Here is a 26,409-nt window from a genome sequence, read left to right as displayed (position 1 = left end):
TCCCAATTATTTAAAACAGCATAGTGATATGCACATTAACCGTAGCAAACCGTAGTCCTTTATTCAAATTCAGAAAACTCCAATAGAAGGCTGTAAATGAAAAAGGCTAAATGTCTGTGCACACAAGGCAGCAAAACAAGTGAGCATTTTAGTCAAAACTTGTTTTTATCACTGATACAGAGAACGCACAGATGCAGATCACCGTCATTGTCATTTATTAAAAGTACAGATCAAAAGACATTAAGGTTGATTGAGATCAACCGTCAACAGAAAGGATGAGAAAGGTGATCAATCTGAAGAGCTTCAGACAAAATTTCTGCAGAACACAAAAGCCAAGATACATTAGATGTGAAATCTATAAACCTATAAAAGGATTCCTCTGAAAATGAAATGTGGCCACGTTGACATACGATAAATCATCTATTGTACATCCTACTAGTAGATACTGCAGATGACTCTTGCTTGTTCATTTTGGCAGGAGAGAAAAATTATCCAAGCCTGTGTGTTTCAGTCAAGGCAGCCCGGCCGACCAGTCAGTAGGCTTATCTGCTCTGGATGTCACATGTCTGATGCCTTTCACAGACGCACAACATGCAAACAAGTTGAAGGTCACTGCTGTGATGGTCCACCAGACTCGCAACTCATTGCAACAAACAATTCACACAGTAATCAGCACAACAGCATTTAAGTTTTACTAACAAGCTTTCCCTGCATTCAGCTTAATAAGGCTAATGAGATATCTTACGATTAAGGAAATTAAAAAGTCCACGGGGAGCTTGTCTGAGACTGGGCAAATGGTTGGCAGCTGCAGAACGTTTCTTAAAAAAATGTCCTGTAATAAAATAAGAAGAGAATATAGGCACGGTCAAAGCAATCTGTCACCAAACTGTGCGCTTATGCATTAACACATTTCTGACATAAATACCTGGCTATGTAACATGCATTAAGTGCAAAATAAGAAACCGCATGCAGTGAAAACGTTCTTCTGACAATGTTCTCATGATATACATATAGATTGGAGAGGTTCTTCCACATACTGAACAATTAATAACGGTTGAAGGCTACACTCTCACACATGCACATTTTGGCAAGTGCAAACTTCAGTACAGCACAATCAGAGAGCGTCACAAAGCAATGACCAAAAAAGGCAGCATGCGGTGAAGGATGGACTTGTCAAGCACTGAAAGAGCCTTGTATGAGTCATTACAGAGTCCAGTCCCTTTCGACAGCATCAATCAGAAGAACTTTTGACAATGGGACATGGACACGCTGTGAAGATTTGTCGCTTTAAGCTCGGAAAATTATTCACACCTGACTTTTTCTGACTTATCACAATCGATTCCCCAGGAGGTGGTAACTTTCCAAGCAATGACTTCACTATGGTCCCTTGATACTAATGTACGTCGACCCATTCAATCCATTCCACTGCAGATTTTGCCAGGCTGATATTTTCTTCTCTTGGATTCTTGAACATATTCATTTTAAATTTACATGATGCAGACTTCACCAGCTTCCATGAGAGACCGTCCTGCCCGCATGACGCATACAGGCACGTTTGCCCTCCCACCGCAGTCCTGTGCTACCAAGGGGGCGGTTACCCTTTCCGTGCGCATGCCGCTACAGCTGCAGAAGGTAGCCTTGTCGGTACACGGAGGCAGAGCCTTTGAAAACTCGCCCCTCTGCAGTGGGACTGATTGATGCTGCTTTAGAGCTAAATACACGTGGGACAGGTCCAATGTGGTCAATGACTATCTATGCATTACCATTGTTCCCCCAAACACATTCACATAATACACAGAACATACTACACAATGAAGACAAGATGTGTCCTACTATGTACAGTAGAAAAAGGTTTTTCACGATTAAAGCTAAAATTACTCAAATTAGTGTAACGTCAAGTAAAATATTTAGGATGGGGAAAGTGTTGCTTTTCTTTGACCTGTTTTGGGCTGCAGGGACTGTGCTTCCATATAGGCACTGAAGGGTTAAATGACTTAAGCAAAACATGGAGGAAATACGTACACTTCATCCTCGTACTCCTTCGGAGGTGACACTGCAATCACTAGGTCGATCCAGTCCTGCAAGTAGATGAGGGGCAAACAGACACAGACATAAACACAAACAGACGGACACACAAGCATGTATTAATAGCTGCCTACCTTGGGATGCATTTCAAATGAACTGATGTCTACATTTTATCCCAGAAAATGCACTGACAGCGTGGCTTAATGAATTAAGAAAGGCTGTCTTCAGAATCAACTCTAGGGGCTATTTTGGTGAACAGTGAACTGAATTTCACCCCTGCTGAATTCACTTATGGTGGCTCAGTAGGCAGCACTGTTCTATCACACCTACTGGGTTGGGGGTCTGATTCCTGTGTTCTCTCAGTGACGCAGTGGTACTCCAGTCTAAATACGTACAGCTGGGCTCACCGGCATTCTTAAATTGCCCATAGTGTATAAGTGAGGGGGGCATGTATGTGTCCTATATTGTACTTGCAGGGCTGTTGGAGGGGTTTGCAGACCCTGACAGATTCTGCGGGCCTTTGGACAAGTTAAATTATACATAAAATTGTGAAATTTTGTCAAGGGATTCATAATTACTGAGCAGACGACTGTGCACTGGAATCCCATCCAGTGTGTATGCTAGCCTTGCATCCTCCACTGTCTGGCAACTCTCTCCAAGGTTTGGAAGACAGATAAATGGAAGGGTTTGCTGCCTATAAAGTGTGTTGGGGAAGTTACTTACAAAAGTAACCCGTTACAGACAGAGGTGGAAAGTTCATGTCCAGAAAGTTACAAATCCAGACCACGGTTTTGCTTCAACCAACCAGTTGAGTACAATGTCACTGTGACTCTTTATAATGAACTGCGTGGTTGAAACAAAATCTTGGTCTGGATTTGTAACCGTCTGGACCCGAACTTTCCACCTCTGCCAGTAACTTCCCACAACTACATATAAACACATCTGAACTGTCACAAGGAAGCCCTCGTTTCAGAGGGACGGCCGTGCTCCTACCCCACCGCTGTTCCATGCTCTAGCTAAAGCGCTCTGGCCTTCACTCAGGCTGGCATCCGTCAGGATCTTCCCATTCACAGCCATGATTTCGTCCCCCTTAACTATTCCACCTGGCAACACACATGCATGTTCTTAGTGTCAGTCAAAATCACTGGCGACCGATTTCGGTAACTACGGTAACGCCTGGCTTGGCTCTGATAAAACACCAAGATCACGGCAACCAAATGTGCTCATTAGTCTTACAGATATGGTACAGTGAAGATGCACATTCAGTATATTTTTCAGTGCTTTACTGAATGTATGAAGTTCTAGCCTTATTAAACAATCTCAGTTTAAATTCACTACAAAAACTTCAGAAAAAGTAAAGCTGGCAATGAAAAAAATAAATTGAAAAGGCTAAATTAACACTCCTGTAACATAAAATTCATGAGCAGAGACTCACGACAAGCTGTGAATGATGCTTCTGTGGTAATTTGCAAACCTGATGTATTCTGGTAATAGAATGAGTTTGCAATGTGTTTTTTTATCTCACCGAATATAAACCATGCGCCAAGGCAGAGCAAAATTAAATTGGGTTTTTTAAATATGCCATTTGCACAGTGAAAATCGGCGCCGGTGCACTGCAGTGATGCATCATTCACATGCAATCTGTTACTTGGTGACCGAGTGATTTAGCTACTGAAGATCCACACGCTCACCATGTTTGTCTGCAGAGCCGCCCTCATAAATGGCAGATACCACTAGCTTTCCCAGGGGTGAATCTATTCCCCCTTCCACAGCAAGATCAAGTGGACCATCCTAAGGAAAAGAAATATTAAACGCTAGAGATCAACTAACCACTATACGTCAAAATGAATATTCCAGCTTTGGACCATTAGAAATGTTTAATTTCCCATTCCATGTTCCTTCTCCGTGCTCAGTAGGCCTTTATCTTTATTCCATATAGTTTAAAATCACTAAAATTAATCACATGCTCCCACTGAAAAAGATTAACCTGGCAGCATTTACCTTCTTAATTCTGAGCAGCCGGACATCCCGCCCTGATATCTGCTCTGGGGTGAACTGTTAAAAAAGGCAGGAGAACTGAGAGACGATGAATCGTCATGGTAACAATGAGACAACAGGCGAGCGCCGCAGGGCTATTCAACGCCAGCGGGCCTTTGTGGATGCGCTTGTCACTGTCAGTATGCCAGGCCCTCCCAGCGGAACCGCATCCCAGAAGCCACAGCAGGGGGGGACACTACCCAAAGCCCCAGAGAAGCTTTACGGTTACTGCTATAGAGCAGTGGCATCATGCAGGCGCAGTAATGTTTATAAAACTGCCCTGCAATAAAGTCAAGGGAGAGCAGCATACCATGCAATAGGGGTCGAAGTCTTCCACATACTTTTGGAAACCCTGAAAGAAAATGATAAATTATGTTTGCTTATAATTCAGTATGATGTGTAGGATCTCAAAGGAAATGAAAATAAAAACAATCACCCACAACATACAAAACCCTTATTGACTGTTTCCTGCATCTGGTCCTCTGAGCTCTACTCTAGTTTGCATCACGTCGTGCCTCGATTCAGGGAGCCAGCTGTGAGATGTGCTTCTCCGCAGTCTCACTGGCTCATATCAAATTTCCCAGCACACGCACAGGTGGCCGGCACTGGAGTGGCAACGTATCTCGATTCCTTTTGACAACCCTTTGACAGGATTTCGGGTCGCACTGAAAATAAATAACTTTAAACATGAGAGCCACGTCTCCAATAAAACGAATGGACCTTAAAACACTCTCTGATTTATTTGCTCAGCACCTCAGCTTTCCTGTGAAACGCCTTAAACCACACCGCCAATTTAATTTCAGCTGATATTTCATTCAAGTGATATATTCGGTAATGACCTAATTTGTAACTAAAGACATTAATGGGACTAGCCAGAGGATTATGTAAGACTCAAGACAGGAGAGCACAGGGAAACAGGTGACACAAGGACTGGGGAATAGGGTTGGTACACAAGAAATCTAAAATGGGGGTTGGTTACAATAAAATTCTCACACTTAAATGGGTGGGAAGAAAGAACAGGAGATCTGAATAAGTGGGCGGCGCAGGGCATGACTCGCCGCATGACTTGTCACATGACTTGTCCTCCTCCCAGGATGTCCACACGCATGTTCCCTACACTTTTTAAACCTAAGTACACCTGAAATTTACCAAGGCTTCAGGAGATGCATTACAGCAAGGTACTGTAATTTACATTTCAAAGTGCTGTTGCAGCCAGGCACTATGTTTACACCTGGGGGTACCTTTCACTAGGAAAATGCATAAATAATGTCAATACAAACCGTTCCTTTATGATTGGATTCAGGGTCCTGCCAATGCTCTGGATTCATTCACCAGGCAGATGTGATGAGCATCAAATGATCCTTTCTATTACTGAGCAATTAAAGTCTGATTCTTGATGGAATTAAACAGACCATCTGGTTGCAGATGGTTGGCTAATTACATTTAAGTAAAATTTGTATGATGTCATTAGGCCATTATCCTAGTTAGATTGCTTTGGCCAGTGAGACTGAGGGGCAAACTTCACAGAAATCGCAAGATCAGAAGTGTGTGAGGATTGTGCTGAAACCTGCCTGAGAAATCCATGCAAACCTCTTCCATGCAGGGACACATGACACGTGGAGCCTATCACAAAAGGCAGCGGGCAGGGGACACCACAAACAGAATGCCACTCACACAGAGCCCGACACAACTACTAACATCTCACTCTGACGTGTGGGTTTGTGCAGTAGTAGGAAACAAAAATACCTAGAGGAAACCCATGCAAAAAGAGAGCGAACACGCAAATCCTACACTCACACAGCTGGAGATGGGACCCAGCCACCAGCCCTAGTGGGTATGAGGCAACGGTACTAGCCACTACGGCACCATGCCAACCACAGTATGGAGGTCTATCTCAACAAGGTGACTGCAGGAGACATCACAACCAGCCTTAAGGAGAGCCGAGTGAGTAAACCAGAGCCACTGCAACAATTTTAGCCAGCCGGTTCTGACGGCTGTCAGATTGCTGGGAAACTTAATTACTGTGATTGTGCACTTTGGGCTGCGAGGGGGGGGGGCGATTGGGGGAAAAAACTTTTTTGGGGGGGGGGGGGGGGGGCACTGGAAAAAATGTGGAACAGACAAATCTAGGCTTAAAAAATAAATGAGTCAGGAAAAATTAGGGCAGATGACATCTTATAAATGAAGAAGTAGGAGTCATTATTACTGTGATGTCACTTACCAATCTTACAGTTTTACACATCAGTGATTTAGAGTTTAGAGGAACTACAGAGGTTAAGGCAGTAATTTTCTTAAAGATTATAGGCGTGAGAGAGACCGACCAGCAAGCATTTGTTAAATCTGTGGGGCTACACTGCTTTAGTACAATCACTATTTTGGGCCCAGTTTTAGCGAACGGGAGCATGCAGGAGCACTGCATTCTGGGAAAACAACTTAGTCACGTCAACCAGAATAGCACACAAAAAGAAATATAACAGTGCATTTAGGGTCCTTATACACAGCATCATAAAGACCCCACACTGTAAAGAGGAGTCAAGGGTTATAAAGCACAAATCCCATTCAGGGGGAGGCGGGCTACTTGGATTACTTGTTTCCTGTTGGACCTGAAAGAGGTGTTGTACACCACCATCCGTTTCAGCATCTCTGGGGGCTGGAAAGCAGGTGGAGACACCAGCGGTTAGGGCTGCCGATGAGACAAGGCGCCAAGCTGGGAAAGTGTTTTTGCAAAACAGGGTCACCTAGCCAGAGCTACCATGGAAGACGGCGAGATTAATGCAGCCAACATGCAGTGTGCAAACAAAGGATAATCAGTCATCCATGTACAGAGTGACGTAAGAAAAATGCAAGAACTAACCAAGTAAAGTGGTTTTGGGGGGGGGGGGGGGTGTGTCTATCTGAGTCACTGTGAGAGTAACTACAAGTGACCAGAGCATAAATCTACTTAAAGTGTAACGTGACAGGGACAGTTTACTTCTGAGACCTAATTAGGCCAAACTCTGTGTTTAATGAGAATGAGGAGGAAAATTCCAGGTAAAGAATCCATCATCCCAAAAGATCCATCATTATTTTCTGCATGGATTTCCAGTCATTATGTGGAGGCAGTACAATATCTTGGCTTTATAATGGAATAACCAGTTGTAATAAGATTACAGATAGTTCAACCACTTCAAGTAACCTTAAAAGGCACTTTATTTTTAGTCAAGGTCTGAAGACCTTATATAGTCTCAGACATCATGCCTGAAGTCGTCTTTGTCAAAGGGGTGTGAGAAACACCAGACACTGCGGGGGGGGGGGGGGGGAGGTGGTTGTGTCCAGCAATGATCAGTTTTGAAAACTGACATGTAAACAGACCATAGAGACGGACAGAGAGACAGGAAGGGGGCGGGGCCTTACCAGGGCCTCGGAGCGGAGGGTGGGCCCACGTGTAGTCTGGGACGGGGGGAGCATGACAGGCTTGGACACAACTGGGGACACCTGCCGCCGCTGGTTGGGGGGGCTGGGGGCAAGTTGCTACCCAGTGGACCGTGTTCCAAAAAAGAATATGTGGATCACGGGGGGAAAAGAGCCCTGGTGGTACTCACACATACAATATATCAGTGTCATCACCTAGGCAACCTGCATCACTGCATCTTTGTTTGGCAGTACAGTGATAGGAACCCAAGTCTGGGACACTGTAATATACAGATTCCAGTTAAAACATTCATTTTTATAACCCAATTTTTGGATGTAGTCCATGTCTCTCTGAAAAACAGCTATTCCCAAAACAAATCAAGCACTCATGTATGACACCTTCCCTGCCTTCTGCTGCCAACGCACCAGTGGATTACTGGCCGTCGAGATCCTGCTGGCGTGAGACGTGCTTCTCATAACCTACACAGTTAAATGGCAGCAAAACACAGAGAGCAGCTGGGTTACACGGCTCGAGGAAAAATGAGCGGGGAGCAGCAAACCGGACGTGCCACTGCAAAGCACACAATGCTCTCAGGACTCCCAGGACAGCCTGCCACCCACCCATAGGGAGAAAATGTCTCTAGCTTAGGAGAATCAGACTTTATTATGTTATACTGACCCCAGAAAAGTCTGTATTAGCCTTTGACTAAATACAGTAAAACTCAAAAGCAAGAAGCCTGAAAAATCATTTCGCTAAAAACACCACACTGTGTCATGATTGTAGTTCAAATCACTTCCTCTGACACATCATTTGACACTTTGTAAGTACAAGTGACTTATGTTCCAAAGCAGTGATGAAGTAGTGCAAAAAAGACAAAACATAACCAAAATAGGGACAATGAATACTGCATAAAAACCTGGAGTACTATTGAGCACACAGCATTTACAGGAAAGAGCTAAGAAATGGACGCTACCTTTGGGCTGGGTGGATAGGACTGCTCACTGGGACTGACCGCGTGGAAACCGGCCTTCGGCCTGTAGGCATCTTGGGTGACAGGGTGATGGTAACTGCTAGTCCCAAACCTGTCCTTGGGTGGGGCAGGGCCCGCATGCTGGGAAGGTGGGGGCGGGGGAGGAGGAGGCGGAGGGGGTGGTGGGGGGGGTGGCTTGGGTGGGGGGTGGGGAGCAGAGGGAGGCCAGGAGAACTGCACGGGGACTGTCTGGTTGGAGGATGCGGGGGGTGGGTGCATAAGGTTGTGGGGTGGTATCCTGGGAATAGTAGGGGAGGGGGGAAAATGGGGGTGTGAGTGTGGGAACCTGGGGGGAGGAGAGTGGGTGGGCGAGATGGGCATTCTGGGGGAGGGCAGAGGCAGGGGGGGTGGGGGGTGGGTGTGTCTGCTGGTGGTTGGGGAGGGGCTCAGCCTCTTCATGGGCTGCTTTAGGCTCTGATCCACGTCGTCTAAGTTGATGTCATCTAGGTCGGTGGTGGTGAGCTGCAGGCCCCCAGGGAAGCGCCGCATACTGGGGGGGGCAGATGGCGCTCTCGTGGGCCCGACCTATGAGCACACTTCGTCAGCTCCCTCCACACGATAACCGGCAACCACACTGCGACTTAGATACTCCTCAAGAGTCTAACCTTAAGTCTTACATCATTAAAATGCTATGGGCAAACCACAAAAGGCCTTCCTTACTCGTATAAACATAGGAATGTGGTGCCTAAAGTTACATCATATAAGACCAGAAAAAAGAAGCTCAGACGTTTCACATTCGTATCCTCATCAACAGTTTAAACTCAGCATCATATGACATCACTCTTACAAAAGTGACATCACACATCCATGCTAATGGCCATGCTTTCTGCTGCTTTACCTCGGTGGAGTCGTTCTCCACCGAGGAGATCTGCTCTAGACGGGTCTGGCACAGCCTCTCCACCCAGTGCTGCACTTTCTCCGACTCTTCCAGATCCTCCCGCTCCGTCTCTGACACCTGGGTCACATGACCAGTCTTGAGACGAGTCCTGAGCCATATACCTTCCAACGGGCTTCTGACACATGTACTGATGGCCCTGCCAACATTCTCTTCTGCAGTATTGGGTCAGTCATACTTGACTTATGCACACGGCACTCACACCAAAGACGTACCTCTTGAACTAGCCTACTGATTTTTAGCTGTTTCTCTCGTTCATACATTTCCTCTTTTTCTTTAGCCAGTTTCAGCTCAAATTCCATCTCTTTCTTATTCTTCCTTTGCTCCTGCAGCGTGTCAGTCTTCGATATCTTTTTCTTTTGCTTCTTGTCCTTCCCTTTCTGCAACGCCCCGACAGCGCGTTAACCAAAGCCTGGAGATGGACCAGACAATGCGACCACAGCAAAGACCATGCAGGTGACCACACCGCTGAACGAGGGGTGATTGCGTAAAACACCACGCAGGCAAAACTGCAAATAACTGCACGCGAGCCACGCCAAAGACCGTGCGGACATCCACACCACACTCTGAAGAAAAGCGCACTCACAGGCCCTCAAAGCAACTGTCATCTACACTGGAACCACATAAATAGTGGATAATGCTTTACATTAACTGCACCTGCATAATACCTTTACAATACATTCATGGAACATTCAGTACACCTTCGTAAAACATCCATAGAACATTCAAGCAGCATGTGAGAATACTTTAACATCCAAACATATCTTAACAACTTTAATATACATTAATAAATGATATATAATAACAAACATAATTATATAAAGTTTAAAATTAGTGTATATTAAAGCTGTTAGTGTATATTTAGTGTATTGAGTAACAGCTGTTCTCGGGTAAATACCAGGAACAAGTGTGGCTCATCAGATGCCAGGTAGGATAGAAAACCTATTGGATGGTAGCTCTCCAGGACCTGAGTTGGAGATCCTTGTGTTAAAGTATGTTAGGATGTTAAGTTATACTTAAATGTTCTTATGGATGTTCTATGAATGCGTTATAAATGCATTACGAAGGTGCATTGAATGTTATATGAATGCATTATGAAGGTGCAGTTAATGTATAGTGTTACGAAAAATGTTCAGTTTGAAAAACAAAAAGCAGCATCGGCAACTACTTAGGGCTTGTGCAAAGGAGGAGCCGATCTCATGCAAAGCAAGCCAAAGACCAGCTCGGCACCGTGCTCAGGAAAGTTCCGGAAGAGCGCACACCCCAGGCAGTGCGACGCAATGGAAAGTTCCAGTGCTCATTTACCTTTCTCAGCGTGGGCAACTTCCCCTCGTAGCGATAAAACCAGCCAAAGGCTACAGAAACACACAAATGCACCGCATCACACATTACAGTCTCCCAGGGCCAAATGATGCCTCTGCTAGAAGAAAATGGGTAGCTCACTGTGAAGAAGCACCACCCCCCTCCCCACCTCGAAAACAACAACCTCATCACACACGCATGCACATAGAGGCAACATCACTAAATTCCTAAACCAGCAATGTGAACAATGCATTATGGCAGGAAAGTAGAGATAAACGGTTAGATCAGATGTACACAACAGGAAATGCCTGCAGGTTTGTCAAAAGGAATCTACAGTTGCCACGGGCAATGGCCGCCGGCACGATCCTGATCCCTGTGGAGCGTCACTCACTTCCGCCCCACCGGGCTGCTCCTCTTCACAATCCTCCTCCTCCACCTCCTCAAGTGTCCAGGCAGGCGTTTCATTGTCTGGAGAGGATGCCAATAGAGCGAAGCACACAACAGAGAAGCACACAGGGGAATGGGATCAGAGAGAGCACACATGCATGTGGGGGGAAGGGAGGGCAGGGGACAGTGCTGAAAGACCAGATGGCACTGCACAGAGTCACTGCACCATAAGGATCTCTGCAAAGGAACTAAAATGTAAAAAAAAAACAGGCACAGCTGTGTGAGACAGCATCCTGCCAGGCCAGGTTATTGGATTATACCTAATAACAACATTTTAGTGTTAAAGAAAGTATTAATAAACCCCACTGCAGGATAATATGTTAAGTAATGAGAAATGAGGCTACAGAACACAAGTGAGCGGGATTATGGAGCACTGGCAGTTACTGATTGGTCCAAGCAACTCCACTTTGATTACTACATTGGTTCCCACTGGTTAAAGTTAAACCAGTGACTGAGACAGTCAGGCACATAGCTACATAGTTAAACATGGGAGTTAACCCCCACCAATTTTTTTTTTTGTTACCAATTGCGCATGTAGCTTTGACGTCCTCTAGAAATTTGTATCAGCATCGAGGCTGGTGAAATCTACGCCGATGACCACCCCCCCTCCATGGTCGGCAAAATCAACTGAGGGATGACCACCACCCCTCCTCGCCCCGCGAAATTCCTTCCTGTGTACGGGTCAGCTGACAGTGGGTGATAATCCCATCGCTTGTGGACTGTGATACTTTTCCCATCAGTAGTATTTTGGACAGACTGGTTCCACTGGCTTGTACCAGAGCGCTTGGGTTTGGGGGCAGGGGGGGGGCTGATCTCCGCAGCAGCAGGAGAAGGGCTTCTGGGCTGCTCCCTGGGCCCCCAGTCCTCCTCCCACTCCCTGTTGTGTTTCTGCTCCTCCTCTTCAATCCTGCACACACAGGTATCACTCAGGCTACAGTCTTAACGGAAGGAGAGACATTTAAAGGGCTGCAGACGGCTGTGACTGACGATTAATGACAAACAGAATCTGCTCTTCCCAAGGCCACCGGCCTCTTGCTAATAGATGGGAGGCAAACACAGGTGTTTTCTTAAATGGGGCTACTCTGCCTTTCTTCTGTGGTGGAGAGCAGGCACCTGCCCCTTTTGCCCAAACTATCTGAAGGTACAGAGTGATGTGTCAAAGGCTTTGAACACCTGCCCTTCGAAACGTCTCTGAAAAGTAACCAGGTTTAGGATGTGCAAGGATAAAATCACAGGCTTTGTCACGCTGGGCAGATGCACATATGGCATCTCAGTCATCCATCACGTTCAGGCCTGTTTGCCTGATGCCAGTGATCCCTTTACTCTGCTGGATAACTTGTTGGATTTAAGGCAGCCTGGCTTTAGTGGACATCATCATTGCTCATTTAACTTTAACTTATCTGACAAGTTATCTGGCTAAGCAAAAAATCCTGCTTCGTGGAACACCCCCCAGGAGTGAGGACGCACCTCTGCATCTCCTTCTGATAGCGCTCCTCCTCCTCAGCTGTCTTCTGAGACATCTCCATTTTCCTCCTACATGGCAAAACAGGCATCCGAGCTAAATGCTTTTTATGCCATTTACACAAGTACACTGGAATTCTTCCCTTTGTCCACCCCATCTATCTCTCCATAGCTGCGGGAGGTCACAGCACAGGGTCACAGCACAGGGTCAGCACTGCCTGAGTTGGGAGCTAAAGGCCCTGTTTACGGGGACACAGGACTGTTCTGCCGAGGCCAAGGCTGGAACGGGCGATCTTCTGATCACGGCCAAAGACACTTCGCTCGCCGAGTCACTCACCACCCCGAATTCAGCAGCCCCGTTCCTATTCCACCTGCAAACCCCTAACATCCCTCCCAGCACATAAAATGCACCAATGCTTTTATTTGCGCGCAATTCGGTCATGCATTAAAGCCCTTATCATTTGCAAAGGTAATCCGGCCTGTGTGAGCAGATGGTGTTTTGCTGTGATCCTAACCTGGGCTGTCACCTGGCAAATGGAGAAGCCCGAAAACAGGCTCGTCGAGGTCGCGTACAGCTCGCTGCAAGCATACCAGACGAGTGCTGATTTAGAGCCATTACCTCAGGAAGGCTGTATGTATAGTGCTGCTCTGACAGAACATTCCTGGAAAGTTTTTCCTATTGTTGATTCATGTCTTTGCCACACTAGCAAACGGTATTTGTTAACCAGATTATATTCTGCAGGGCTGACTACAGAAATACTTACAACGAAATCAATACCCCACAGTTATGAAATAACGACATAGCTCTAGAAAAAATTAGACCACAACACAAATTTTAGTGTCACTCATTTCTCAATTTACAGGTGCTTGTCTGTGAATGATATATATGCTTGCAAACTGCAAGCTGGCTCTTATTTGTTTCGCATTAATAAAGGGCTTTTTCCTTGTTTTATGGGACTTCAGTCCTGCTTCTAAGAGCCTGATACGAACTGGCTTGGCAGTGCACTTCATACCATTTAATGGTTCCCAGTCCATTTCAGCGTCACTTGATGTCATCCTCCGATTCATGAGAAACTGTCAGATAAGTTAACAACCATCTATGGCTTTAGAGAGTCGCTTCCGCTCTCTACCTGGCTGGTTTCTGGTCGCTCCCAGTGTCTCCTGTCTCCTGCTTCACCTTGTACTTGTGAGCTGCTGTCTTAGAAATGTTGAAACCGGACACAACCTGCTGCTCAGTGTAGCCTTCTGCTAGCAGAACCAGGATTAACCCACGATTTAAAAATCCAGATTTTGTGGTCTCTTAATTTTTTTCAAGAGCTGTATATTATGCTACCTTACAAGTGGAAAAAATGTAATACAAGCTTTGATGCCCCTAATACACAGCGCCTAGTGCAGTGACACTGTGCAGTGATGCATGCTGGGATACCCACAGCCTCTCTTTCTCCTGCTGTTCCTTGAGGATCTTATTGGCTTCCAGAGCCATCCGCTTCTGCTGCATGAGCTCCTGGCGCTCCAGCTCCCTGCGCGCCTCCAGGGCCAGCCGCTCCTCGTCCGTCATGAACAGCTCCTTGCCCTGTAGGAGAGCAGTGGGCCCGTGTTACAGTCAGAAGTGTCGAAGCAGCTCATCTCCATCGATCACCTTCAGGCCATCAGTCACCGTGGCGACAACTGACAAGTACCAATTAATTGCAAATCCATTAAGCGCAGATCCATTTAGTGCGCTTAATGAACACTACTCAAACATCGAGTCAAAAGGGAAGATGGACGGATCATTTAATCTTGCTCCCCAATCAATAGAAAAAGTGACAAAGGTCGCATGATTTTCTTAGCATTTATTGACTTCACTCACTTCACCAATTGTATTGTGCAGCCTCATTCTGAAGAAACTAATTAAATTAACAAGCACATATAATTAACTATGGGGACTGTTTAAAAGACATCTTCTGCACAAGCGGAGAACATTTATCAGCACAGAATTACTGACGTGTTACTCACAGCTCCAGTAAGAACAGTAATAGTTAAGCTTCTGCTACTCTTCAGCACCCTGACAGCCTGCAAAAACCAGGACAAAGGAAGCAATGCGGTCTGTTATGACTGGTACACGTTCTTCTGCCATGGTAAACACGTGTGGGTGGTACACAGCCACAGAAACTCCCACCTCCTTGTGATCCACGTTGGTGAAATCTACTCCGTTGACCTCCAGAATCCGGTCACCAACCTATAAAACACGGTTCCCCTCATATCACCTGTGTCAATCACACAGGTTATAACCCCTGCTCATGCAAAACATGAGTTAATTAATATGTGAATACAAAATTATTAATGCATTTTATTTATCCATAATTAACAATACTGCACTGTCAAAAAATTAGTACCTTTATACAAAATACCAAAATGTACCTTTAGTCTATGGAGTCTGTGGAACATTTTTGTACCTTTGAGGGTCCATTAATGGTGCTTGTACCTTGGGGAACAAAGCTGTACCTGGGTTGTACCTGTACCCAGAGGCTGAAAGTTCAGGGCCAGAAACTATAAATCCAGACCAATATTTTGTTTCAACCAATTGGTTAAGCATAAAGACTCACGGTCACAGAGCACCCAACTGGTTGGTTGAAATAAAATCTTGGTCTGGATTTATATTTTCTGGATGTAAACTATCCACCTCTGCTATCCAGACCCCAGTGTCAGACTCACCTCCAGCCCCACCTCGGCTGAAAGAGACCCCGGTTTTACGTTGCTCACATATATCCCAGGCTTCTGCGTAGGACCGCTGGAGATGCTGAGGATACACAGAGTTCGGCCCCATTGGTTAACTTCACATGCTGCGATGAGGGGGGCCTACGTTACACCTCCTGCTTACTCACCTGATCCCCATGCCCTTGGTGCCCACCAGACTGAGGAAGACCTTCTTCTCCTTGATCTCCTTCCCTCCGACCGACGCCAGTCCGGCAATGCTGCTTTTCTTGTCCTGTGGACGCCGCGTTTGGCACGTGGTCAAAATGGTTCACGTCGGCATCAGATGCGTGCCATGGCTGGCAATAAAGGAATGGGCCGAGGAAATCGGCGAGGGATGATTTTTTCTTTACCCCGGATTCAGAAACAAACTGGTCTGCAAACTGCCACCGGAGGGGCTCGTCTGTGGAGCTGGAGAAGGGAAACGGAAGACGGCCCTGATTAAGGTTTCATCCTAAGTGCTTTGACCCAATCAGGCTCCCCTCATTATGTCATTAGTAGTAAGACGAATCGAAGCTTCTAATCAGCGGCACAAAATAGTGTATAATTAAATTTCTAATAGGCAATGCTTGACTCTAGTCTAACTAATCTCCATCAAAATTTGTGAAATCCTTTCACAAATCCATTAGGTAGAGTTGACATATAACAAACGCTACATATTACAAATTAAAATGGTTATTAAAGAGAAAAGACAATACCTTTTGACAGGTATCATCCCGACATCTGTAGTAAAAGAGGAACGATGCTTTAATAAAAGACAATCAAACATTATCTGCGGGTTAGTTGTTCAGTAAAAGCTGGGAGTGGTAAGTATCTGGTAAAAATATTGTCGGAAAGAATAAAGCTGTCTGTTCGTAATAAGACTGATATGATTAATGATTGGGAAAAAAAGCCTGTAGAGAAACATCTGTCATGGATTTGGAAGGCAGAACGTCATTAAACAGGCCACATTCATTAATTATTGACAGCAACTCATGGTGAATAAAACTGATTAGATGATTCTCTGATGACCACTGGAGTGTTTAGTGGCGTCTCCATCACAGAAAGTGATTACCGGTACGCTACATAAAACAGTGATTCTGAATAACAAATGGCTGCTTTGTGTGGTATCGTTCATGTATGACATCTTACAGACTCATAAAGCAGCAGCTGCTGATGGCCTAAGGTAGAGGGCGGCATCAAACTTACGCTTCACTTTCAGGGACACTGTCTTCTTGGTCCGAATGAGACTGATCACCTCTTCATGGATGCAGGAGCCGATGGAGTAACCGTTGATGCGAACAATCTCATCACCAATCTGGGGGCGGGAGTCGTGGTAAACCATGAGAAGTAACAGGCAGATACGCTATCCATCCACTCATCCAGTAGATTTCTCACAGTCAATGTCTTTCAGTATCTAACGACTTATTAATTTTTCATGCAATTGTGCCATGAATTCACATTAACCAGGACTGCTTTGCAAATTTCACTGTTTATTTACTGGCTAATGTTTAACAATAAAGACTGTGTATCACTGAAATGATTGATTTGCGATAGGTATCTATCAGCCTGCTGAACAGCATACATCATGTGGTCTTCTGCACCACCTACTGGACAACAGCAGAACTGCATACCTTAAATTATTTAAACCAGTGCAATGTGAGTCGAGGTTAAAAATCTGACTTAAGTGTCACTTGCTGTGCAGAGACCTTTTGAGTGGCAGGTACTCGATACTAAAAGCTGTCGATCCAGTTGGTGGCCACTGGAGCGCAGAAGTATAAAGGGTTCTCAGTACCCATATAGGCAGGTACAAGCCTTTGGGCAAAAGGAACAGGTGCTCAAGTACCCCCAATGCCCCCCCCCCATCCTCTGCCAAATTCATGCCTGCAGTCAAAGTCCATGAGGAAACTGTTGTTCGTGTTAATTAAAATATTCATAATTACTTCAGATGCTGGCATTTAAGTGTGGACAAATGCTGCATAATTAAATTGTGAGAGCTGAAGCAATCACAGCTATGTTTACAGGCCAGTGTCTTGGTCAAACCCAGTGGAAGACAGCGCTGACCCCCCCTCCCCCGACTCCTCTTCATCTCAGCACTGAGCACAGCTGCGTCACGGCTAATTAAAAGCCCCCATCAGCAGCGTGCCTCGTGAAGTGAATCTTCACAGGACTCTTCATGTAGAACCACTTAGTTAATAAAAAGAGCGCTCAAGAAGAAAGGTCAGGAGCCCCCCCCCCCATCTGCCTTCGTCCACCCCCCCCCCCCCCTCACCTGCAGCCCCACACTATCCGCCTGTCCGTCCTTCACGATCTGAGAGATGAAGAGGCCGCAGCCGAATTCCAGACCACCCCGCACACTCAGACCTAGCCCCTCGGGGTGTGTGCGGTCCAACCGCACTTCCTTCAGTTTCCTGAACATTCAAAGGGGCGGGGGGGGGGGGGGGGGGGGAGATATTGTCATGTGACCCAGCAGTTTCATGCTTCTTGCACACTGCTGTCAGGTACACGTTCCTGCTGGTGCGAGGACTTTTGAGTACATTCACAAGGAAAACAAAGTTTATCTTCAATGATTATGTTAGAGAGCATGACTGCGATCAAGTTACCAGCATCGTAGGACAGGCAGCCACTGCAGTTACATGCTTATTATCTCTTAATTAAGGCCAATTGTCCTTTGCTTGTACCATGTAATGGTGTGATTTGATCTCCCTTCACCATGTTAGCTGGAGGTTCCATTCACAGACTCTCCTTTGCCACAGCAGGCACTGTTCTCATTCAGGTCAGCTCTGATATCACTGCATTCCAACGTTATTTCCCACGTGTGGCAGGTCTGGACTTTTTAAAGGCAATTCACTGATCTTGCACATGTGACTGACTAGGAATCAGGGAATTTAATCGGAGCCCAGTACAACAGAGAAATCCCTCATTTTGGTTAAACCTTTGCGTAGTTTGATGCCCTTTAATCTCTAAGCAAAGCCTGGGTGTCAAGCTCAGGAAGCTCAGGGCCTCGTCACACTCACCGTGACCTCTTGGGAGTCAGCCGGTCATACTCCACCTGGTGTTTCAGAGGGATCAGGGGGCGGATGGCGTCGAAGAGGGGCAGCCGGCTAGGCTCATTGATCACCAGCTTCAGATCACCCACCAGCACTGGGAGGTCCATGGATCTGTGGAATGCAAAAAAACAATGATTCCTGGGAAAGCTCCAGTCATCCATCCCATTATCCTGAGGAGGGTCACAGGGCAGTCTGGAAGAAAGGAGGAAAGTTCAGTTCCATAAAGTACAAATCCAGACCAAGGTTTTATTTCAACCAACCAGCAGAGTACCCTGTGACTGGGACTCTATTTTCAGCTGGTTGGTTGAAACAAAACCTTGGTCTGGATTTGTACTTTCTGGACCTGAACTTTCCAACTCTGGTCTGGAGCCCATTCCTGGAAACTCAGGGCATAAGGCAAGGGTATATCCTGGATGGGATTCGATCTTGAGTCATATTCAGAGTATTTTTAAATTTCTCATAATCTTACAGTGTATGCTATCCTTTAAATCCATCCCTTCTGTACCCACTTGTCCTATACTATGTCCCAGAAGCTATGGGTACAAGGCAGAGAATAACTGAGGATGGGGCACCAACACATTAGGGCTGCAGCTATCGATTATTTTAGTAATCAAGTATTCTATCGATTATTCCATGGATTAACCGAGTAATCGGATAAGAAATACTTCTGTCTTATTAAAGAGCAATCGTAACTATTCTTAAAATGAATAACTCATGTGTTTCCGTTTTAGGAACATTTTTAATGACTGAACTCCATACAACTGACAAAAGAACTAAACCCTTTTAGTGCATTTATGTACATATTTGTTTTGCTTTTTAAAAGAAAACACTTTCTTAAATGCAAAAATAAATAAAATGATGTCAAATAAAATTACTGAAAAAAGGTATACATATATCTTAAACTAAGGCATAAATTAAAATGGCCTTTACTCTCTGTGTTCTTGTACATTTATAAGAGGCATAAAAAAAGTTCTGACAGGATTGTATCTCCTGGATGAGAGAATGCTGTGTTCATGTGTGTGTAAGTGAATGTGAGTGAGAGTCTGTGTTTAAGTGTGTTAGAGAATGAGTGTGTGTGTGTAAGCCTTTAAAGGAGCATATGTGGGGGTTGGAAAATTCAGTGTCTCAGAGTTTTACTGGCCCAAGGCTGTTAGGAAAGGGGGGGGTAATTTTTATGCTATATTTATAATATATTATTTATATAATTATAATTATGCAATATTATTCATATTAATCTAAATATGCAGAATAATATTACTAAAGCCTTGAAATAGATGTAGTTGAATACACCCCATGCTCCCCTTTAGACTCACCCCTGCATGCTGCAGGTATCACTGTGACAAAGTGTGACGTACGGCTGCTGTCAGCCTGCTGCAAGTTGCCAAATTTAAATATGGTGTCAAACAAGCTAACAGTTTATCTGCATACAAATAGCTTCTATTTTAATTTGTACAGCTTTACTGTAGCTTTGCTGCTATGGAAGACAAACGTCGGTGGATGAGAGCAGCTAAAAACATCGCTTTTCCTCACCTTTCAGCTTGTAGAACAGCTGGTTTGGTTAAGGACTCTCGCCAACTCTTTACCAGTAAAGGTTTAGTAGCGATTACAAGCACTGCTGTTGTTTTCCGTCACTCCACCTGAGTTCACCATCTCTGTAACGGAACCGTCTTTTTGCTCTTTGCTGTTAGTTTATAGACAGGCTCCAGCTCCGTGTTAATTAACTACGACAGCATCATTTTCACTGCTGTTGTGTTATCGGTGTTTTTATTGAGGAAAAATAGGGGCTGCTTGGGCTGAATCTCATTATACTTTTTTTTTAATTCACATATATGGCCATAAATACGTTTCTATCGCAGGTTTATTTTAGCCGCAGAGGTGAGTGACATGCTCGCGCTTACCATGTACTGGTTCCGCTCTGTGGACTGGATGCACAGACTGGGTCCTTTCTGTTGAGATGCTGAATCATTGACGTTGCAGCTAATTCGGTTTTACAATGGACACACTGTACACTATTTTCGCTTTTGTTTTGTTTGAAATGGCCCCAAACGTCAGACATTTTTTGTCCTTTTCTCTGACATTCCTCGCTATTTCTCGTCTTCCTCCATCGCGCCCTCAAATCAAACCTGCTACGCGTAATGCAGCGTAAGCACACTGTGCGACAGTAATAATCCTCCGAGTGAAACACGGTAATCACTAATCAGTACATGGTCGTTAGGATTACATGAAGTATCGAAGCAAAGAATTTGCATCGAGGATTTTTTGTAATCGAGTTATTCGAGTTACTCGATGAATCGTTGCAGCCCTACAACACATCACACATTCACACAAAAAATGGTGAAGATTCGTACCCTTGATTGTCAATGGGGCTGTACCCTTGTCAATGTAATTGTACCTTGTAAGGTACAGAAATGGACTCTGGGTAATAATGCTGTACAAACAGCATTAATGTACCATCAATGGTACAGAAATGTTCCTCAGAGTCCATTTTTGTACCTTTAAAGGTAGCAAAGGTACAAATTTTCACCATTTTTTGTGAGTGCAGAGCACAAACACCATTCACAATTTTGCAATTTCCAATTCACCTAAGCGGTTTTTTGGATTGTGGGGGTAAACCAAAGAATCCACAGGAAATATCACCATGACCTGTGGAGAGCATGCAAACTCCACACATAATGGGCGGTGACTCAAACCCGGATCCCACAGATGACACCGGTAACCCCTGCACCACTGTGCCGTCCCATTCTTTTCTTCAAATCTTGTACTACTTACAGATATTGTATATTCAATGATGTAATAGCTAATTGTAAAATCCCTCCAATCTGAGGAAGAGTAAACAGATCACCTTACGGCTGGGATTATTTTGGAAAAATACGAAAGCTTGAAATGTATAAAATAAAACGGTACCAGGCTTGACCAGAGCCTTTGTACGAAGGCTTCTTATGAATTTGCTGACCTGCTGAATTATTTACATTGGCTATTTCATTGGTGACTCGCATATCAGAAGCGAAGGCTTTTCTGAATAGAGGGTTCACCTGGGTCAGGGGCAAAGGAGGAGAACTGGACACCTGACTGGAGTGAAACAAAACTACGTTCCCCCCCACAAAGATCACATGGAAACTTGCTCTGCAGCTACATTTCACTTCATTCAGCTGCTTTTATAGTGCTGGACTCAATGGAAACCATATATCCCAACAGTCCCTTGCAATTCTGCTACCCACTAGAAGCACGAGTCAGGAACAGTGAGGTTTAGGACCACAACATGCCCAAAAAGACCACGGAGGACAATGTTCCCTTTCCATATAGCACGCTAAAAACCAGCGGCCATCTTCTCTGACTTCGAATTCACGCATCCACAAGTTGTGGACCCTCTGCGAAAATCCCACAGCGCTGGACCGTAAGGTCTAAGCGTTAATCACACGCGGCGGGAATGCACTCACTCGTGGTACAGCCGGAGCACGTCGTACAGGTAGTCTTTTTCTGCCTCATTGTCTATCAGCAGCTCCACCTAGAAAACAAACAAACCTTTGGACAGTTCCATCATAACTCGGGAGCGTCAGAGATAACGCAGCTGTCATAACCAAGGTGGAGGGAGGGGGGGCTTCCATAACCATACTTTAGATATTAGGACACGACGCTCCCAGCCTCAGTGAGAAAAACGCAGCGCAGCCCTGTAATGGTCACTTACCTGATAGCGGCTATACTGCTGCACAAACGTTTTGAGGAAACGCTTGGGCCAGTCACTGATGTAGCACATCTCCTGTCACGGCGGCCTCACCACGGACGCATGTGGACAGAGAGGATGCTCTCTGGCTGCCTATGGGACACTCGCCAGTGGCACTGCAGGCCTCTGATTCAGATCTCTGCACTCTGTGGCAGCTCTCAGTCTCCACTGGGCTGCCACAAACAGACGCTTCCCACGTCGCATGACGTGAGGAAGGATGGATTACAGCAGTGTCACCTTACAGCACTGACGGTCTGTGTCCGGTCTGTGGACAAACCTATTTATACCTAAAGGGAGATTCATGCTCGTCCAAAACAAAAACTATCTTCTGAAATAGCTCTAGAAATGTAATCCAGTCCAAAATCATATTATCGCATTATACATGAAAGCATTGGGAAGTAGAACTTATAATGACCTAGGTGGTTTACTAGGGATATAAAGCATAAAGTAAGGAGGAAAAGGGCTTTGTTCCAGCAATGGAAATTAACTGATGATGACAGAATTAAGCAGGAATATCTAAGTCTACAGGCTGAGTTAAAAAATGATATTAGACGAGCTAAAAGAAATGTCGAAAGGATGGTTGCATTGGAAGCTAAGGATGACGTTAAAAGTTTCTTCCAGTATTTTAACTCTAAAAGAGCTCTAAAACCTGAAATTACTAATCTGCAGGATAGTAAGGGTCTTATAATAGTAAACGACATTGATATAGCAAATGAGTTCAATGATAGTTTTGCACGGGTATTCACTGTTGAGGACCTTAGTAATTTACCAGTTATTACCTATCCAGCATTGTCTATAGCTAATATATATATAACTGAAGCAGATGTTTTGCAAAGCCTAGCTAAGCTCAAAATAAATAAATCACAGGGCCCTGATGGCATCTTACCTATAGTGTTAAAAGAGATGAGGGATATTATTTGCCGACCCTTAACTTTACTGTTTCAAAAATCCTTATCTGAAGGTGTGGTACCTTCTGATTGGAAGCACGCCTTCATAACGCCTATTTTCAAAAAAGGGGATAGAAGTAATTTGTCTAACTGTAGGCCAATCAGTCTAACTTGTATAACTGGTAAAGTTATGGAGGCTATAATCAAAGAGAAAATGATAGATTACCTGGACTCCAATAACATTTTGCGGGATAGCCAGCATGGATTTAGAAGAGGTAGATCCTGTTTAACAAATCTGTTGGAGTTTTTTGAGGAAGCTACTCAGGAAGTTGATGATAAGAAGGCCTATGATGTCATCTACTTAGATTTCCAAAAGGCTTTTGATGTTGTCCCCCACAAGAGGCTCCTACTTAAACTCAAAGCGACTGGTATTTTAGGTACCGTAGCGACCTGGATTGATAACTGGTTAACAGATAGGAAACAGCGAGTAGTTATAAGAGGCACAATGTCACAGTGGGCTTGCGTTCATAGTGGGGTACCGCAGGGTTCGATTTTAGGACCACTATTGTTCCTAATTTACATAAATGATATGGATACCAATATATACAGTAAACTGGTGAAATTTGCAGATGACACCAAGGTGGGTGGTGTAGCAGATACTGAATTAGTGGCTCAGCAGCTACAGCGGGATCTTGATTTAATTAGTGACTGGGCCGATACCTGGCAGATGAAATTTAACGTCGATAAATGTAAGGTACTCCATCTAGGGAGCAGAAATATAAAGTACAGGTATTTCATGGGTGTCACTGAAATAAAGGTAGCTGATCATGAGAAAGACCTTGGTGTGTATGTTGATGCTTCCATGTCCCATTCTCGCCAGTGTGGGGAAGCAATAAAAAAGGCCAATAGGATGTTGGGGTATATCTCCAGGTGTGTGGAGTTTAAGTCAAGGGAGGTAATGCTAAGATTATACAATTCCTTGGTGAGACCTCACCTAGAATATTGTGTGCAGGTTTGGTCACCATATCTTAAAAAGGACATTGTGGCCTTAGAAAAGGTGCAGCGTAGGGCCACAAAAATGATTCCTGGTCTTAGAGGAATGTCATACGAGGAACGGTTACTTGAGCTAAATCTGTTCAGTCTCAAGCAAAGGAGATTGAGGGGGGACATGATCCAGGTATATAAGATTCTAACAGGTTTGGATGCTGTTCAACCAAATAGTTACTTCAGCATTAGTTTAAATACACGAACTCGTGGCCATAGGTGGAAATTAGTGGGAGAACATTTCAAGCTGGATTTAAGGAAGCACTTCTTTACGCAGCGTGTAGTCAGAGTATGGAATAGCCTTCCTGATAATGTAGTGCAAGCTGAATCCTTGGGTTCCTTTAAATCAGAGCTAGATAAGATTTTAACGACTCTGAGCTATTAGTTTAGTTCTCCCCAAGCGAGCTTGATGGGCCGAATGGCCTCCTCTCGTTTGTATAGTTCTTATGTTCTTATGTTCTTATGAAGGGTATCCATGAATTTGCATTCTAAGTTAAATTCGATAAAGCAGACAGCTGTTTATAATGGAAAAATAAAGAGAGGACTCTTTCCCAGTACTTTTTAGGTTTTTGAGTTGTAATAGTTATTCTTTTTATTCTTGGTGGGATTGTCATATAAATCCCAGTTTGTTTGTTTTTTAAGTGTACACCTTAATGATTTTTATCCACCCACAAATCGTTCTTTCAACTGTTCATCCAGTATCAGGTCTCAGCAAGCAGACAGCACAAACTGCGAGAACATTCTGGGTGAGATTCTGTTTTATGGAGTGACTCGTAGTGATTAGATGTATTTATGCTTTTCTAATAGTCCGGAATTTCTGTTAGACAACTATAAAGTATATGCATACTGGATCAATATTTTATACATATGTAATTCACTTTTACAAAACAGTAAAACCTCAGCAAAGGGCTACGTAAATGCCTCGGATATCTTTTCGTTTAGTATTATACGCACTGGCGCTACTCCCGTTTGAGAGCCACAGTAAATCAGCCGCTCCATTCCGCCTGGCTGCACGCCTCTGAAAGCGCCTCTAAATTATCCGCCAGTGAACGAGCCATTGTGGACGTCGCCATTATGGATAACGGGGCAGAGTAACAGGGCAGGACCACTGAAGCGCAAGACCCTTCCGTCCCTTCGTTATTTTGCCATAGCAGCCGATCCGGCGTCACAAAAATAATAAACACTTCACCAAATTTTTGCTTTGCAATCACAAAATAAAACACGAAACAGAAGGAAATATATTTGAAAACAAACGCAGTTAAATTAAGAAGATCAATGGCCCAGGTGACTCGGTACCTGCGCCTTACAGTCTACGCCTTAACGACAATAGCCAATCAGAAACTACTATGAAGCGCTCCTAAATACGTCATCAGGTAATTTCTTATGTGGGATCTTATGCTGTAATTGAGGATTTGCCAGCTTTTTAACCGAGATACAATCATATAAAACGGTCATATAGACTTTAAAACATGTTCAATTATGTTGTATTGGTTTCTCAAATGAATTCGTTGTTCCCTCAAACACTTGCTCATATCAAATGTCATTTTTAACTTTAATCTGTAATGTAACATGCAGGAACAGACGGTATTCCGACGACTGTATGTTGTAGTTGCCTTATGTCATGTTCCTTTTTGCGGGGAACTGAATAATGTGATACACACGAAAAGTGTACCCATCCCCCTCTACCGGGATAAGGGTTCATAGGGCATCACCTGCTTCTTTGAAGCAGCCTTACAAACCGCAGTACGTCATTGATTAATATCCCTTGTATTCAATACCGCATTCTATTAATTCATTAGATAATTAATGCTCTTACCTTGTGCCTAAACTCCCGGGCAACCTTTCTTTCCATGGCTGAGCAGAAAAGCGCGTGTCCTTTCTTGGCGTAGCAGGAAGGGCGATCGTCCCTCGGTCGCCGTGTAAATGCGCTGCTCGGACGCTAGGTGGAGTGTAGCTCAAAGTGTCGCCTTTGTGTCAGCGTGATGCCCGACAGGGCGATTTATCAACTCCCCGCATGCAGACTCAGGGGCGCATGTCAGGAGCCCTTATTGCAACGTGCGTTGGCACTGTTAGTGTGTTCTGGAGATGTTTTCCATTAGGCCAATATTCCGTTAATTAGAGACGAAAAATAGATAAAGATGAAAACACCTAATAAGCTATATTAAGCAGACCTACAAAGTCTTACGAATTCGGAATGATTCTCCCGCACTCCATCCATCCATCCATTTTCCAAACCGCTTATCCTATTGGGTCGCGGGGGGTCCGGAGCCTATCCCGGAATCAATGGGCACGAGGCAGGGAACAACCCAGGATGGGGGGCCAGCCCATCGCAGGGCACACTCACACACCATTCACTCACATCCCACACTCCAAGTCTTCTGTTTTCTCACGTATCCATGTCCTAAAA

At 44.7% G+C, this 26,409-nt stretch overlaps 1 protein-coding gene across 2 annotated transcripts; it reads right to left on the bottom strand.

Moving 5' to 3' along the window:
- Positions 1–198: 198 nt before the first annotated feature.
- Positions 199–25,953, bottom strand: ush1c (Usher syndrome 1C). Of its 2 annotated transcripts, none has more exons than XM_048973491.1 (21): positions 25,819–25,953; positions 21,788–21,855; positions 18,318–18,461; positions 17,573–17,711; positions 16,510–16,618; positions 16,020–16,044; positions 15,675–15,732; positions 15,453–15,556; positions 15,283–15,367; positions 14,747–14,806; positions 14,584–14,640; positions 14,019–14,161; positions 12,595–12,660; positions 11,904–12,034; positions 11,072–11,148; positions 4,373–4,414; positions 4,027–4,080; positions 3,717–3,816; positions 3,019–3,128; positions 2,023–2,078; positions 199–832 (listed from the first exon to the last, which is right to left on the bottom strand). In XM_048973491.1, the coding sequence occupies exons 1-21, from the start codon at positions 25,852–25,854 to the stop codon at positions 820–822; spliced, it is 1,677 nt and encodes a 558-aa protein (XP_048829448.1). In that variant the 5' UTR covers positions 25,855–25,953; the 3' UTR covers positions 199–819. The 2 variants fall into 2 exon arrangements, with proteins under 2 accessions (XP_048829448.1, XP_048829449.1); XM_048973492.1 differs by lacking the exons at positions 199–832; positions 11,072–11,148 and adding exons at positions 839–1,711; positions 9,448–9,456 and having other exon boundaries at positions 11,881–12,034.
- Positions 25,954–26,409: the final 456 nt, after the last annotated feature.

The sequence above is a fragment of the Brienomyrus brachyistius genome, chromosome 13, assembly GCF_023856365.1.
Source record: "Brienomyrus brachyistius isolate T26 chromosome 13, BBRACH_0.4, whole genome shotgun sequence".
Lineage (NCBI taxonomy): Eukaryota > Metazoa > Chordata > Actinopteri > Osteoglossiformes > Mormyridae > Brienomyrus > Brienomyrus brachyistius.
This window is presented reverse-complemented; position numbering and strand designations above follow the sequence as displayed.

What these genes read in the sequence shown, in the direction of transcription:
- ush1c (XM_048973492.1), bottom strand. Translation starts at nt 25,854, where the DNA reads ATGGAAAGAAAGGTTGCCCGGGAGTTTAGGCACAAG. An exon ending in TTACTGTTCTTACTGGAGCT is followed by an intron (nt 14,162 to 14,583) that starts GTGAGTAACACG and finishes GCTCTCCTACAG; the next exon opens with GGCAAGGAGCTGTTCATGAC. An exon ending in CGGCTCTGCAGACAAACATG is followed by an intron (nt 3,129 to 3,716) that starts GTGAGCGTGTGG and finishes GTGTGTTGCCAG; the next exon opens with GTGGAATAGTTAAGGGGGAC.